The 16,932-nt window shown below is 42.6% G+C and overlaps 1 protein-coding gene across 1 annotated transcript; it reads right to left on the reverse strand.

Moving 5' to 3' along the window:
* Nucleotides 1–1,134: 1,134 nt before the first annotated feature.
* Nucleotides 1,135–15,056, reverse strand: LOC133921090 (isoleucine--tRNA ligase, chloroplastic/mitochondrial). The gene is made up of 22 exons (XM_062365825.1): nt 14,900–15,056; nt 14,647–14,797; nt 13,617–13,771; nt 13,434–13,535; nt 13,279–13,348; nt 12,991–13,103; nt 12,702–12,770; nt 12,091–12,198; nt 10,688–10,832; nt 9,948–10,179; nt 7,268–7,554; nt 7,029–7,165; nt 6,394–6,541; nt 5,806–5,937; nt 4,479–4,607; nt 3,928–4,055; nt 3,698–3,862; nt 3,251–3,376; nt 2,674–2,747; nt 2,296–2,545; nt 1,702–1,881; nt 1,135–1,622 (listed from the first exon to the last, which is right to left on the reverse strand). The coding sequence occupies exons 1-22, from the start codon at nt 14,921–14,923 to the stop codon at nt 1,380–1,382; spliced, it is 3,168 nt and encodes a 1,055-aa protein (XP_062221809.1). The 5' UTR covers nt 14,924–15,056; the 3' UTR covers nt 1,135–1,379.
* Between the last annotated feature and the right edge of the window lie 1,876 nt (nt 15,057–16,932).

Raw genomic sequence — 16,932 nt, forward strand, 5'->3', positions numbered from 1 at the left:
ATGACAACAATGTATTTTTTTTTATCTCATGGCATTCTTCAACAAATCCATGCTTCATTTCTTATACATCTCCTATAGAATAATCCTAATAACAATTCTCAACATAATTGTTAGTCTATAGATATTATCATCACTTACTTGATTATCGCTTAGAACTCATTCATTTTGGTATATATCTCCCTTCCATGCATCACATATGTAACAACTTACTAACAATTCTTAATAATATTGTTAGTTCATAGGTATTATCATTAATTACTAAAACCACACTTAATGGCTAGATACACTTTCACGACGCTAGCCCTCCATCGACCCGGCTCTCCATGCGGCCGAGCCATCTCCACTCCTCCCCGACGTCTGACAGCCTCGTCGTCGCCTCGTCTGGTGGCCCCGTCGCCCCTTTCGCACCCCCGCCTGGCCTCCCACCGCTACCTAGTCAGCAAGGCACCCTGACCCGAGGGGCACCAAAACCCAATAGGCGTCCGACAGGTGCAGATTCGAGTTTCATTTTTCATCCATTTGACTTTTTAATGTCGGGTCAGGTTAGGTTTGACTTTTCGAGGTCGGGTCGGGTTAGGTTTGACTTTTTGAGATCGGGTCGGGCTAGATTTCACGGGTTTCGGGACAGGCGTGATTTTACTCCACCCGACCCGATCTGACTTGTTGCCATCCCTATGATTTCCTATGACACTGCAGATGGTCCCCCTCCCCCCTGCGTGATCAGATATCATATGGTACTAATCAGCAGGGATTTCCATCGATCAGTGTTCAGTACTCGTGGATTTCCATCACAAGTTCATGGCCTGGCCATCGTTGCTCCATGACGGTTACGAAAAGATCGGCATAAGCTAAATATGACTTGCCTCATGACGGCCATGAAAAGGTCACCATAAAAAGGGTGAACTTTGACCAAGGTTTGAGCACCCAGCTGGGAAAGAGAAAATCGCAATGTAGATTCTGCCATCATGTCATTGGACTTCCATAAGTAACATTGTTACTACAGCAGTAAATGGCTTGATGCCCTGATACGGTTTTCCAAAGTTGATTTACAGTCAAGACTTTCATGTGCAAAACTGTTTCCAGCGAGTCCCGCAGTAGAACAAGAAGTCCGGGAAGGTAAGCCATGGCCCAAGCTCCAGGCAAAAGTCTCGTGACCTATGCATAAATTTGAGAATCTAATGTAAGTACAACTTGCTACAGGCAAAATTTGAGGTTCGGACTAAAGTCTCAGACAACCGCCCTCTCGACGTTTTTTTAATCTCTTTCTACAAGTAAAAGGTGTATAACAGTGTAAAAACTTTATCCAAATCAATGAATTCCACCAATGATCTTCAGAATGACGTCGATAGTTCAATCAGGGTGACCCTAACTTCTCATCCTTAACTGACAGCTGCAGCAGCAGGTTGTGGCTGCAAATCAATGACATCGTGACACCGCGCGCACAGAGTAGGGTGATCATGGAAAGACCCAACGTCCCGGGTGTAATTCCAACACCTCTCACATTTTGCACCATCCGCACGAGTTACACCAATCCATATGTCTCCAGTGCGCAGGTCACTGAACTTTCCTGTGTAAGATACAGATGATGTAGTTTCTTCATTTAGGCATGGGAGAACCTCCACCTGCAGAGAGAGAGGAAGGAATGTCAAACATCTTGCGAGCAGCCCGAGGGCAGTGATTTTATGAAGACCATGTCTTTACCTGAGATGTGATAAATAAGCGATGCAGAGCATCTGCATCATTAGATGCAGAAGATAGCTCTTTTAGCTTTGACATCGTATCCATACTTTCAGCATGGAGATAAACCTTTGCATCTAAGCTAGAACCAATCAGCTTTCCTGTGCGAGCATTCTCCAAAATTTTGTTCACCTCTGACCTCAACTGCTTACCAACACAATTTCAGATAATAAGAAACAATTCCGAAGGCATGAACCCAAGTGCATTACTGAAGTTAATATTAAAAAGAATATCCATGAAATCAAGAATGGACACAATGTTCTATCTGCTGTATAATCAGTTAATTTAGCAGAAATGAAGGTATTTCACACCACAAACGGTTTTTCCTACATATCTAGTCATCAATGAAAATCCTGTCTAGGTTGACAGTTCCAAGTCGAATGAAGACTTCTGAGTTTTCCCATTATGTTTAACTCCTAGGAAGTAAAGATTTGCAAAGCTATGGCCTATGAAGCCATATACCATGCAACTTTCTGTGAAAATACAATATAGCATATTCTTTTATCTTTATTGGGGGCATACCAATGAACCCATCAAAGTAATGCAGAAACTGTGTACCTCAAGGATAACACTTAGAAAGTCAACATCATCCTTCGGAACTGAGAGCCATCTTTCATTCTTTTCCGGCCATTTTAGGTCGAAGACAAACATTGCAAGGGATCCATCCTGCAAGGTGTATTCAAAGGGTAGGTTCTGCCAAACATCCTCAGCTAAGTGAGGCATAATTGGCGCAATAGACCTAACAAGGTAGAGTAAATGTGCAGCGAGGACTGTTTGACAGCTTTTCCTTGTGAAGCTAACTCGACCTCTGATAAGAAGACAGAAGCAATATAACATCATCAAAATTGTGAAGCTGAATTAACAAATGATACTGGCTAAGTTTTTTATCTAATAAATAAAATCAGATGGTAAATTAATACGAGATCAAAGACATACCCAACATAAAGTCGATCCTTCGCAACATCAAAATAGAAGTTGGACAAATCAACAATAGCAAATCTTTGTAGCATCTGAAATAGGAAGAAAAAGAAGTCTAATCTAAGCGTAAGAGATACATAAATTAGACCAACTGAGCATATAAGTATATAACCCAGCACAGTATAATCATTTCATTTGCTTATGACTAAAAAATTAACAAAGCTCCAGAACACATATTTAGAAAGGCAGAGGAATTATTGAACAAAATCATGTCGCTTTCAAGCAAAATTACTATTTGTTAATGCTTTGACCATTGAAGTGATAATCAGTAAACCATGATCGTATAACAGAAAAAAAAGTGAATCGTGATTGACAAGTATACTTTCTGTTTACCAGAAAGATAACCCACATACAACAACCTGAACACCGCATACATGTGAATGCATACCACTTGTGCACTGTGTAAAATACAACTAAAGAAAAGGAAAAGTGAATGAAGAAAAGTCAAAGCTGTAAAATTGGCATGACTGAGCAAAATGTTACACACTGCAGGGACCTCCCCAACTGTTTTCCCTTCAGAAAAATGTTAACACACCTGATATATTTTATAGAACTGGTAGTTTTCATAACTGTCCTTCATGGAAGCCACAACATTTTCCAGTTGGAAAAGTGCATACTTGTCGATTTTCGGTAGATCATTGTAGGGCACTGAATTCTCTGGCTGTAACAAGAAACATAGAAAAAGGATGATAAGGCTATAGAGATGAAATGTACATTGAAACGAAGGTGATATCAAAACATAAGAGAAGGCAAAAACAACAATCAAGAAATACTAAATATATGATTATTCAACTAAGAAATAACGGACATTGTAGAATATCATGCAATACTAATTAATCACATCGACATCAACTGAACTAATTCTGTATTCCAAGCGATATATTCCTTAACATAGATCTAGTTCACTGATTCCCTTGACACTTCCTGGCACATCTTTATCACAAAATGAAACGAAGACGTGTGTTTGACCACCTGAACATACTTTCCAATCGTGGAGATTCGACAACAGAAATCGCATTGTGCCTCGTAGTTTTCTATACATGTCAGACATCTGGCGCAAGATTTGTGGACCAATCAACACATCGCCAGCATAATCAACACTAGAAACCCACAGACGGAGAACATCTGCTCCGTAGCCAGGTTCTTCCTGCACAAGGCCGATGAACATTTCATTCTGCAAAACTAGAAAGGAAATAAGTTCTAGAAACATACCTTTAGGTTTTTCCCACCAACAATCATTTTCTCCGGGTCCACAACGTTACCAAGAGATTTGCTCATTTTAAAACCCTTTTCATCCAAGACAAAACCATGTGTAATAACACTACGGTATGGAGCCTTTCCTGTTTTTCATGGAAGAATGAAGAACAAAGCTGTATCAGCCAATGGAATTTTAGATGAAAAAATAATTGGAGAGAAAAGGCACTAGTTCTTTCAGACTTAGAACTATAATAGAAAGCAAATAATATAATGGCGGAGAACTTTGTTCAGTTTTGCATAAAAAAAAGTTAAATTATCAGAAAATAACAATTGAAAAGGCTCAAAATGTATTTCTAGGATAAGCTACGGCCATTGATGAACTAGGAAGTAGGAAACAACCCATCTTCCACAAGCAAAAAAGATAATCATTCCTCAGAAATAATAAGTTTTACTTTTTGCCCAATAAACAATTTAAGAAGCTTAAATTTTGTGAGGAAATTCAAGAAGCTTCTGATGACACTCCAAAAACAACTGTAACAGATATTACCCAACAGGTAAACAATTACCGGTAGTAGCAATGCTGGTCAACAATGAGCTTTGAAACCATCCACGATGTTGGTCTGAACCTTCAAGATATATATCCGCTGGAAAATTAAGACCATCTCTTTTTGCTAAAACAGCAGCCCATGAGGAACCTGAATCAATCAAGAGAAGATGAAGATATAAAAATCGATACCTGATGAGAGAATATTGCAAAACTCAGAAAATTCAATGTTCTTGTGAAGCTCAATCTTTGAGTTCAGCAGTATGACATTAGGCGTGCCTTGGTAGGGCCAATGACTAAAACAAGGTTAGGAGAAATTAAATGGAACGCACACAGTACATCAGTTATTGCATATTAAAAGGTACAATAATGGCGGCAACCATCAACACAAGATTGTAACATCAATTTTAGGGATATAGCAAATAAAAAGGATATGTACCAATATTCTGAACCCATTAACCCAAGAGAAGAATTCCTTCCGTTCTTTTCTATTTCATGTTTCAGAATTTGTGCAATCAAACTATCTACAATTTGACCATCAGCACTCAATGTGTTTAAAACTATCTAGATTGGACATAGAGTTATCACTAGATTGCCGCCAAAGTACTTTCATAAAATTACCTTTTTTAACTTATAGTTTTTTAAGGGGGATTTTTTAACTTATAGTTAAACTCAAACTACCTCCATTCTTTTTTACTTGTAGTTTAGGACATTGACACAGTCTGCAATATACATGTTTTAACATTATTTTTTTCTTAAAAAAAAGAACTCGACCCAAGAGGAGAGACATCCCGAAGGCATTGCATTAAGGTCGAGAAAAGACCCCGAAAGCTAGCTACAACCCGCACGCTATTGCTAAGCGACCGCACCACGACCACAGGGAACACACAGCGAGGGGCCTTTTTTTGCGAGAACCAGGGTTCAAGCCCTGGTTGGTAGCCTCACACCTGAAGCTCTTACCACCGTGCTATTCGCACGTTCTCAACGTCATTTCTTATTGAAATTTGTTAAACATACAATCATATGAAAGTATTTTTCGTGGCGGAACCACTCATCATTTGCATGTATCGAGTCCTAACAATTTTGTGTGTATTAATGGCCAAAGTTTTTAAAGTTTAACTGGCATTCTAAAACGACATCTATTTGAGAATGGAGGTAAGTATCACAAAGATTGTAAGAATTCAATGATATCACATAAAAAAAGAGACGAGGTAAGTAAAAGAAAAAAGAAAACAGCATCTCTGAAACAATATTTCTGGAAGACAATAATTCTGTTCTTCGGGAAACATCAAATACTGAGCTTTCTGTAAGAACTTTTCAGTAGAGGAACAATGAACACAGAATGCTACCAGAGTCAAACCAAACATCCATTGTATCAGTTCCCTTGCGATACTCAGATGCTCTGTCCCGGTATTTATCTGGAAGAAGTTCCTCAGTTGTCATGTACCACCATGCATCACTACCTTTCTTTGACACAATAGCTGCACAACACGCAACATACAAGTAAATAACCCATAACTCTTCTATTTTTCCAAATAATAAGGGTTGGCAATCGAGGACTTGAATTATAAGCGTGATAGACACCGTCAAGCATGAGGTTGTTCTATAATAAATTAGAGAAATACAAATGGTACACTCATGTCATAAAGGATGAATATTGGAAGATCAGACATGTCACAGAGCAGAAATGTTCTAAAATGGAATTCATAGGGATACAGCAATAACTTTAGATGAAGCGACTGTGAAAGATCACACATAATTCAAGTAATATTTTGCACACAAAACCCCTTGCTTATAGGGTAATTGTCTAAAACTTGGAACTGCTGAGTGACCCAACAAACAAAACATTTAGGTGGGCAACTGCTTGACTGTGATGATGTTTCAAACACAGTGGGTACCTGACAAAGAAATGAAAGAAACAATAAACATAAACATACCCTTGATATGTTCAATAGTTTCTTCAGTTATTAGAGGTTCTTGTGAGTCCACATGGTAAAAAACAGGAATAGGAACACCCCAAGTTCTCTGCCGTGAAATACACCAATCAGAACGGCTGGAGGTCATGGCAACAATCCTGTTTTCAGCCTGGGAAGGTCAAAGCACCGTCAAGCAACATGGTCTGCTTATCAAACAACACAACATGGCAACAATTAAAGTAAAAGGCAGTAGGATTTGGTCATCACAGATTAGCACGGAAAATAAAACTTGTAAGGATTTTGAAAGGAAAATTACTAACATATTATATTGAACCAAACATGTGATTGCTTGGTCACAATATATGCAATCAAGCAATCACTTCCATGACACAAAAGCAACATTCGAGACCAGATTAGCACAGATTGCTTCAATCCTCTTCTACCAGTGCAGACAAGAGATATGCACAAAATAAACATGCGAAACACTTCTGCAACTAGTGGTATTCTAGTGAGCATTATCCCTACCATTAAGAGGCAGATCAAAAGTGAGAAGTGAGATGTTAATGAAACAATAAACCAAGGAAAATAAGCACAGGCTCTGACATCAAACATAAACTGACCTCGGAAAAAACAAAAGGCCAAAATATGCTAAATACCTGAGAAGGAACCCAATTTACTCGTCTAATTGCATCCATTGCAGCACTGCGAAAACCATCCACAGATGCAAACCACTGTTCAGTTGCTCGGAATATTGTTGGTTCTTTAGATCTCCAGTCATAGGGGTACTTGTGTTCTGACAACCAAGGGAAGCAATGCTCAGAGAAACTTCTGAAGCAAATCAATCATGACAAAAACTGAAACCAAAATAACAAGCGGAATTTGTCAAATTACTAACTGTAAGACTCTTCTAAAATAAGTGACTGTTGTTCATCCAGATACTTGACAACTGCAGCATTGCCAGCTCCCAAGACAGACAAACCACAGAACTGTCCAGCTTCAGCAGTGAAATTTCCTTCATCATCCACGGGAGAAATGATAGGAAGCCCATATTTCAAACCTGTTAGGTAGTCTTCCTGGCCATGGCCAGGGGCAGTATGAACAAGACCCGTTCCAGATTCAGTTGTTATATAATCTCCTCCAAGAACAACAGAACATTCATCACCATTCACAGGATGGATATACCTGAAGACACGAAATATAGCATGACATTGATATGAATGTTGATTATAGGAAGGGGAATAGCAGATAGATAGAAGAACTCGCCCTCGCTTGGAGCCTCTGAGCCTGTGTTCTATCTATTTTCTGCTTGCCTTTTACCGATACATCTCCTCTCTCTATATAGAGAGGATTACTTGACTCCTAAGTTATCAAATCCTAACAATCCTTATCTAATTGATAGCAATCCTAACTAATCTACTCGTATCCCTAATCTAACGCGGCACTACAGCACTCAGTGCTACAGTAATTTCAACCCATACAAACTAACAAACAACCTATATCTCAGGCCCAAGGCCCATAACATTACACCACCCCTCCAAGACAGCTTGTCCTCGAGCTGTGGTGGTAGATTGTCCTCGAGCTGCAGTTGGGCTGCACGAGCACGGCCTTGTCCTGCGTGAGGAGGAACGAGTCGCCCACGGAGCTGTATGCTTGGCTTGCCACCGAATAGAAACGGTTGCCCACCAGCTCTTGAGAAGAAAAACAGAGCAGCTCCTCTGCTCTGTGTACTGGCAACAGATAACAACAGCAGCAACACACCTAAGTCACCACCAAAAGACAGGTAGGCGGCACTAGGGGGCAGCAGGCGACCCCAAAGGGCAGGCAGGCCAGAAGACGACCTCCGTGGAAAGGCTGGCTGTGACATGCTAGCCTAGAGCAGCTGCACGACGAGCGGCAAGTGGACAGGAGGGAACGAATCCATCCTCAAGGAGCTCTATGACAGGCGCCAATTGACCAAGCGACAAGGACCACGACCTGTGGTAGCAGACAGTCAATACCTCCTACGACAAGAAGAGGGTGTGGAGGGTCCTGGTGAGAGCGACGAAGGACAACAGTGTTGGCCGAATCCACAATGGACAAACGACGGCTGATGAGGACAGCTCGAAGAAGACGACTTGCGGTCGAATCCTCGATGGATCGACGATGGATGACGACCACCTCGAAACGCAAGATGACAGCGGGCGTAGGCGGGTTGCGCCAGCAGGAACTCGGCGGAAGGGCGACCCAGCCCGTAAGATCGACCGTGCGGCGGCAAATTCGGGCGGATCCACGTGGCGGTCGTGGTCGGTGGCGCCGCAAAGTCAGGTGGACGTTGACGCAGGGGCGACCGATTGAGCAGGCAGCGCGGAGAGGTTGGTCGGCGGCAAGAGCTGTGAGCAGAGCGGGAGGTGGAGCCACCTATGTGCAGGTGTGTGTTGGAGGCGGATCCACGCAGGCGGCACCGGGCAGCGCAGGCGGTGCGCGCTCCTAATCTGCTGGTTTGGACGCGGATAAGGAGGCGACGCCGGCAGATGAATCCATCGGAGCGAGTGGGCGGCGTCGAGTGGAGGAACGACCCGTGGCGGAGCAACGACCGACGCTGCAGAGGCCGTGGCCGGGAGATCCGGCGGGAGCGGAGCGTCGAGCAGCTCCAATGGCCGACTCGGGAGGCGTCCATTGTGCATCGGAATCGAGCGGATCTGCTCCAAAAAACTATGCAACGTCGACTGAACAGCACTGCGCGACACAAACGGCAACGGTGGAGGAGAGATCCAAGAATCTCGTAGGTCAAAGGTTGAGATCCGGCAGGGGGCGGCGGGAGATCCAACGGAGCAGGAGGCCACAGACAAAGGAGCAGCGGCCGCTGCAGAGGACGAGCAGGGGTGGCCAGTGCAGCAGTGGAGATCCACTCAAGGAGGGTTGGGGGAGTGGCGTCGGGAGGCACGAAGAAGTCGGGCAGCAGATCCCACTGAGCCTAGCAGGCCAACGTATCTGCAAGCGAAGTGGAGAGGCTGTCCTCCACCGTGTGCTCCTCGCGGGAGAAGAAGTCATCGAGGTGGAGGTCCATCGTGTCCTTCACCGATTGGTACTCGGAGAAGCACCAGTCGGTATAGTGCTGCGTAGGGAATTCGATGTAGCGTAGCTTGTGGAGGCAGAACTCCGTAGTGGCTGGGTCCATGTTGCAGGCACAGGATCAAAGGTCTATGATACCAAATGATATGAATGTTGATTATGGAAAGGGGAATAGCAGATAGATAGAATAACTTGCACTCCCTTGGAGGCTCTGAGCCTTTGTTCTATCTACTTTTTGCTTGCATTTTACCAATACATCTCCTCTCTCTATATAGAGAGGATTACTTGACTCCTAAGTTATGAAATCCTAACAATCCTTATCTAATTGATAGCAATCCTAACTAATCTAATCTTATCCCTAATCTAACGCGACACTAGAGCACTCGGCACTACAGTAATTCCAGCCCATACAAACTAACTAACAACCTATATCTCAGGCCCATGGCCCGTAATAGAAATATGCACATCTCAAACAAAAGCTACACAACCATAATGAAGTGAGAGGTGGAAAACAACAAACGAACCTGCAGTGCTCCAAGGCTGATCCAGGAAATGATTTCTGGACTACAAGCTTCACACCCCATTTGGTCTCAAGAGTTGAGACAAGATCAGAAGCCACAATAACAAAGAGTTTGTTTTCTTCAGAACTCAAAATACTCCCAACTTTTCGTTGTTTACCGCCAGACATTGACTCACTTTCCGGTGCAGACTGTACCTCAACTACTGTGTAAGTAAGCTCCGGGTTCACAGCAACAGCTGATAAAGGTAGAGCAAGGATATAGCCAAGTTAGTGTATTTCCCAAAAAAATGCAAACGAAATTTACGGAGGACAATAAACCAGAGAAAATGCACATGAATTAAGTTCAAAGAAGCAAAGTGAATCTGTTTCTTTCAATGGCACGATAAGAAAATCCACCGTAATTACGAGTTTCTGCGCATCTTTACTTTCATCTAATATATCCATCTTTTATGTGTTTTTGCAAAATCTTAGACATGGAGTACCTTTTGTGGACCCAAACTGGAACTAGATCCATATTCGAAAAAACAAAGTGGGAGTTCTGACATTTATTCCTTTTCTCTTACTAGTTTCTCCCTATACAGATACACACAGCTTGAAAATCAACAAGCGATACTCAACTATCATACCTACGAGGCTACAACCAAATTTTTCAAGATGATTTAAGGCAGCTCCCATGAAAATTTATTTCAAGGTGACTCTCAATGATATTTCCCTTACATTAAAGCAAACATGGCATCACCTCACCAGCATTAGCCGGAATCGTCCATGGAGTAGTGGTCCATATGACTAAACATACATTTGGAAGAAATTCGTCTAGCAACCCAGACTTAGATGGATTGGTAATCTTGAACGCAGCATATATGCTTCTGGAAATGTGATTTTCCGAATACTGGAAAAGATAAACAGGGCACACATGAGGAAGCAAAAACAATGGATACAGTTAGCAGAAAAGAATATATAATATAAGCACATGTAAATATGTAACTCAAAAAGTTCCATTATATTTAAAAATATACAAACAAGAAAATAATGCTTGAGTTCCTAGGATTCCCATGTTATCCAAAAACATGTCTACCATACTTGATTGCTGCCACTTGTCAGCAGGTTTGTACAGTGTTGCGTAACATAATACGACACATATATTCAATGGAAGATGAACTTTTGTGTGTAATGTGCATTATGCTACTATGTAGTTAGCTATGTAAGACACAAAAGGTTCATTAATAAATGGTAATGTATGCCATTATGTAATAAGTTGTGTAAGACACAATATGATTCATTAGTAAACATAAGCATATATCTCAAACATGAAAGGGCTTTACGTCAAAGGTTACAAAAGTTTATCTGCAGCATTGTAAGGTTAATATTAATTGACCTGACTCTTGATTCTTTCATCCAAAACAACATATGGTTCTTCTTAACTGTTGGCGCCCAAATATATTTTTTTTATGTACACTTGGTTTATTTTATAAGTAGACCTAAAACTCACACCCTAACGACTTAAGGAAATCCCTAGGGGTGTGTTTGACTGTTTGGTTGCCCAAATTTGCCCTAGTCTGGCTCAACGAATGCTTATAATCTCAGGAAAAGCATGTTAGGTTACCCGTATCCACTGTTCCAGCCTGGCCCAGCGGATACAATATACGCATTCAGCTCGGCGGATACAATATACATGTCAGCTCAAATCGAGCTTCACTCCCTGCATCTGCTCATGCAGACAGGCCCGCTTGCCAGTGTCACAAAATCATCTTCATACGAGCAACCAAACACAATCTCAACTCTTGCATCCAATCATGCAGCCTCAGATTTGGTCAACCTAACAAAAACTTAGCTGAACATGTCTAGATAGATACAACCAATCAAACACTCTTCTTTTCAATAAATATGACTCTGCTAAGCCTTCTTTCGCTCAGCCAGACTATACGATGCAGCTCTACAAAACCCCATTCGGGAAACCAAACACACCCTAGATGACTTTAGTGTACATAGTCCATGCAGCTGAAGATTTACATGTTGTGTGCTCATTTTCAGTATTGTATTGCCATCATCAATATTTCAAGACGCATGACTATAATCATATAGTCAGAACTGTTAATTGTTTATTTACATATTTGACAATCAACTATAACGGTGTATTCTAATCATACCTCCAGTTCAGCTTCTGCTAAAGCTGTACGCGATGACGGACTCCAATGGACGGGCTTTCGTCCTCTATAGATATATCCTTTCATAACCATTTGACCAAACACTTCCAACTAGCATAGAAAAACAGAGAAGAAAAGGTTAGCACTTTCGTTGAGTAAGAGCTTCTGATTTGAATGAAAAGACAATAACACATCATCGAAACATAATATACACAGTTATATTCCACCATGGTGTTTTGATGAATATTCACTGGCTACGCAGAACGGATTAAAAGGACAAGAAAAATAAATGCACTAATCTAATGAAATCAAGAATATAGAGATATTGACAAGACAAATCAAGTCATGTCAAACCTCCAAGTTCTCATTCATGTAAAATGGACTATACTGCGCAATGTTTTTGTTGTTTTTTCTCGAACATGGGGAGGAAATGTTCTCCAGGCTTTGGCTTTTTTAGGTAGGGGTGTACTAAACCCTGGATGTCCAGGATCACGCTGAAACCAGATTTCTCAGGGAGGTGCCCGCTGCGAGCACCTGGGTTCGAGGCCAGGTGGGTCGATACTGCAATGTTGTTATTCCACATAGTTAGTAAGAGCAGGCAGAAGAGGGAAAACCTGAGCAGCTTCATATTCTGGTGACAGAGTGAGGTAAGGGTTCTCCCAATCTGCCCACACACCATACCGCTGCAAAAAATAGATGTAGTAGTTAATAAAAGATACAAGAGAAAATTTGAAAAGCTTTCAACGATTAACAGAAGAAGAGCCACCGCATTGATTCGGCTTGTGTTTAAAAATCTGAAAACACACACACACACCACAAAATATCGCCAACACAGATACTAGCAACTTCTCAACAGTTATATCGACTTGCTACTAAAGCAAATTAAAAGGAAGAAAGAACTACCTTGAAAGATTTCATTTGTGCATCAACTGTTGCTTTAGCAAATTTTGCAGCTTTTTGCCTTAATTTTATGGGTGTCAGGGCATTCAAAGTTTCCTTATCCATTGACTTCAGAACTGCAAAAAATAATAGCAGTTACTTTATTTGCGACTAATTAGCAGTTAATTGGTCAGTCTGATACATGCATACAAGTATGTTGCAGTTACCCCACCAATACGACATATGATCATAACTAGATGAACTTAGAAAGATGTGAGTGTTTGCACAGGTCTTTCAATAAGATGAACTTGCCTTTTAGTTCTATCGGTAAGCCATGGCAGTCCCACCCAGGAACAAAAGACACTTTGTGATTCTGAAGCAGCTGTGCAGAGAAGAGAGCATAAACAGAGCTGTTATTCTGAAACATTAACTTACAGCCAGAAGCACAGCAGCTAGTAGCCTAATACCTTGTATCGATTTATAATATCTTTGAGGATTTTATTCAACGCATGGCCCATATGAAGATCACCATTAGCATAAGGAGGGCCATCATGGAGAACAAATTTAGCCTAATCAAACCCCAAGAAAACAAAATCAGATAAATAGTTAAATTGAAATATATTTAGACTTACTTGAAGAAATCGACTCACCCCAGTGTTCCTTTCAGAAACCCTTTTCAGAACCTGATTCTCCTCCCATAATTTCTGGAGCTCTGGCTCCCGTACAACAGAATTCGCTCTCAACCCAAAGGTTGTTCTTGGGAGATCCACAGTGTGCTTGTATTTTCCATCCTCTTGTTTCGCACCTAGCATTAATAAACAAGCCAAACCCATCGGCTAATGCTCTGTTTCACTAGAAGCAGGACCAATCACTAAAGTGGAGCTCAAACTGTGATATATCAACCAATTGCATTTTTTTAATTTTGAAACAGGTGCGAACAAGCTCATGGAGACAAGGAGCAACAGCATGTGGATACACTGAGATGAAGGTCCAGGCGGAATGAGCTTAAATTACATAAGCAACGGCAAACCTACTCACGACGAAATTAGCCAAGTATGCAGAGTCAATATAGATTAAAAAAGCTGTGCCAGTTGCAAAAGTTAACATAATTATAACATATTTCAAGTTAAACCAACCAGAGTAAACTTAAGGGTATAATTCCTCACATGCCACCGACTAAAACTAAAATCCTGATATGCCATTAGACACCACACGTAAGTGACTAAGGTGGCTCCATGCGTCATAGACACATGAGGGCATATTACTGGTGACATATAAGGAATTGCCCCCAAACTTAAGTTACAAGCATCCCTCATCTCTGAAATCGCGTACATTGCAATGTGGACAAAGCCCAGTTCTCTACAGTCTAGACCAACTCCAACTTCAAAAAACTCACTAAGCTTTAGTGGCCCGCACAGGCACAGCACAAACACAAGCAAACTCGAAATCCATTGAACACACCACCACAAGTCCACAGGCATAGTTCGCTCAAAGCCTCTAACAGTCGAACCAAAGCTCGCCAAAATTGGACCTTAAATTCGGTTACTCCACGTCTCCACCTCCAAAACCCAAGCCCCGCAATGCAAACAAACGAGGACGGATTCATCAACCAAAACCCTCACCAAACAAACCCCGACCTAAACACCACTGGCACAACAGCAAGCGAGAGGCGAGGCTCACCCTGCGCTGCCTTCTTCGCCGCCATGACGGGCCCCCTGGACCGCCGCTTCGAGATCGATGGGGCGGCGAGCCCGCCCGACTCGGTGCAGAACGGCCGCGGCGGCGCCGCCAGCCTGCGGAGCGGGAAGCGGCACCGCTGCGCGGAGAAGACCTGCGAGAGAGGAAGGGGAGGACCAGAAGTAGTCCGTAAGGCAAGCCTCTAGAGCACTCCAGTAGGTTCTAGAAAGGAAGGGATGGATCCGGCGGCGCTTACGCGGCAGCATGAGGCGGCGTCCATTCCGCGCCGCGAGCGCGAGGAGAGGATGGGGGTGGTGGGCCCCGCCCGGCCCGCGGCGAGGGGCTTTTATAGGGCGCGGAGGGATAAGGGGATTGGCGAGGGAGAACGGAGAAGCGACGGCAACCGGAGAAGAAGGCGGAGGAACGGGATCGCACTATGCAGCGTTGGCCCGCCCGCGGAGAGGCTGCAGAGTGGGGCCGATGACCGTCTCGTCCGCGAGGCCTACTGTCCAGTGACGAGGAAACCCTCACAGCTGGGCTGCGAACATTTGGCCTGATTGGTTCAACGTATAAGAGCAATCTGTTTTAGATATATATATATAATCTTATAAAATATATTTGGTTCTCTATATATACCGTTTCACTTGAGAGAAAAGCTCCATTCAAGCTTCTGTTTATAATCTGGCTTGATAAATATAGACCGCTACATTTACTTAGATAAATATGATTATTTATCAATATCACAAAATCATTTTTATACGAGTAATCAATCGTAATCTCAACTCCGATTCGATCAACTAAATAGAAATTCAGCTCAATCTATCTAGACAGCTAGTCAACCAAACACTCTTTTTTTAATAAATATAACACCGTTCAGTATATTTTCTCTTTACCTATGTATATATAAATTATATATAGACAAAATTCGTAAAGAAACCAATCATAATAGAATCTGTACCCAGGCCTCCGGCGCACGGGCCGTCCGGTGAACATGTTGCCGATGCTACCCAGCAAAATGGGCTGAGCCGTGCGCGGGTGGGAGGTCGGATGGGCTCTGAGCGTTGCCTTTTTCTGCCGGGTCCAGGGGTGGGGGCGACCTTTGCTTGTGGCCGCTGGACGCTAAAATATTTTTGGCCCGTTATGCAAGGAATTTCCAAGAGATTGCTCGGGGTTCCTCTCAAAAAGAGAGATTGCTCGGGAATTCTCACGTTTCAGACAGAGCTCACTATAAAACATCTGACCCCTTAAAACCGTCTGGGATACTGATTCAGCTCACTTCGTTCCTAACCACCGAGGTTGCGAGAAAGGCAAATGCTGAGGTCGAATGCGTCACAAATCTGAACGGACTTCAGCAACCATCCTTCCAAAAGCATGGCATCAAGTTCTCAACTTTCCTGTAATTCTCCCTTCTACGCCCAGACCTGGTGTTTCGCGACGTCGTGTTCTCAGCGTTTCGACTAGAACCACACCTTCGTCGTTTTCGTCGGACCAATCAATCACTACGCCTCTAGTTATCACTTTCTTAATTGGGACCTTAATTATATAATGAACAGCTAGCAGCTATTATACTATTATCATTTGGCCACTTCACTCTATGGCCGGCATGTGGCAACTGGCAAGCGATAAGCGACGAATTATGGTCTCATGGCTGGAAGCCACTAAGCCACAAGCATCGCTTTTTGCTTCAGATGTGAAGCGGTTTTTAAAGTAGGTTCTCTAAGTATAAATTATAGTATTTAAATTTATACAGAGACTTATACCATATTTATGTATTTATTCACACACCAACACGACTATTTAAACGTAAACTAAAACCTACAATTACTCTCGAACTGTAACACCTAGCGCGTGTGAAAATCCTACTTAAAATGAACCCGATGAGACACCAACTTTTGATCCTAAGGATGAACGTTAGTGGGCAGCAAGATGCCACCAAACGACTTGCCAAACGAGCTACAGCTAGTTCTCAGATGTGAAACGGGTTCATGGCTACCTCTTCTTGCTGCAACCAGTGGCTCCGCGATACTACGACATGCCACCGTCTGAAATCGCTGTCGCCATTTTGGCGATCGCCTGACTGATTGATCGACCGATTGTGCCGCCCCACCCTTATCTGATCCCGACCAATCAGTAACAACGACCACTAGAACGAAGCACGGCCGTGCCTTGTGCAACAACGTACAAACGTTTTCCACATGACAGAAAGAGTTATCGAAGGAAAAAAAAACATGAGAAGAAAAGATGCGTGTTCGGAGCTGAGCCACTGAACTTGTTCCTCGTGGGCTGCGA

This window comes from Phragmites australis, chromosome 6 (genome assembly GCF_958298935.1).
Source record: "Phragmites australis chromosome 6, lpPhrAust1.1, whole genome shotgun sequence".
Lineage (NCBI taxonomy): Eukaryota > Viridiplantae > Streptophyta > Magnoliopsida > Poales > Poaceae > Phragmites > Phragmites australis.

Bases quoted from the DNA above. Each gene is read 5' to 3' on its own strand.
- LOC133921090 (XM_062365825.1), bottom strand. From the start codon at position 14,923: ATGGACGCCGCCTCATGCTGCCGC. The intron at 13,536-13,616 runs GTGAGTCGATTT...GGGTTTGATTAG, and splicing joins TTTCTGAAAGGAACACTGGG to GCTAAATTTGTTCTCCATGA. The intron at 13,349-13,433 runs GTATTAGGCTAC...TTCTCTGCACAG, and splicing joins ATATTATAAATCGATACAAG to CTGCTTCAGAATCACAAAGT.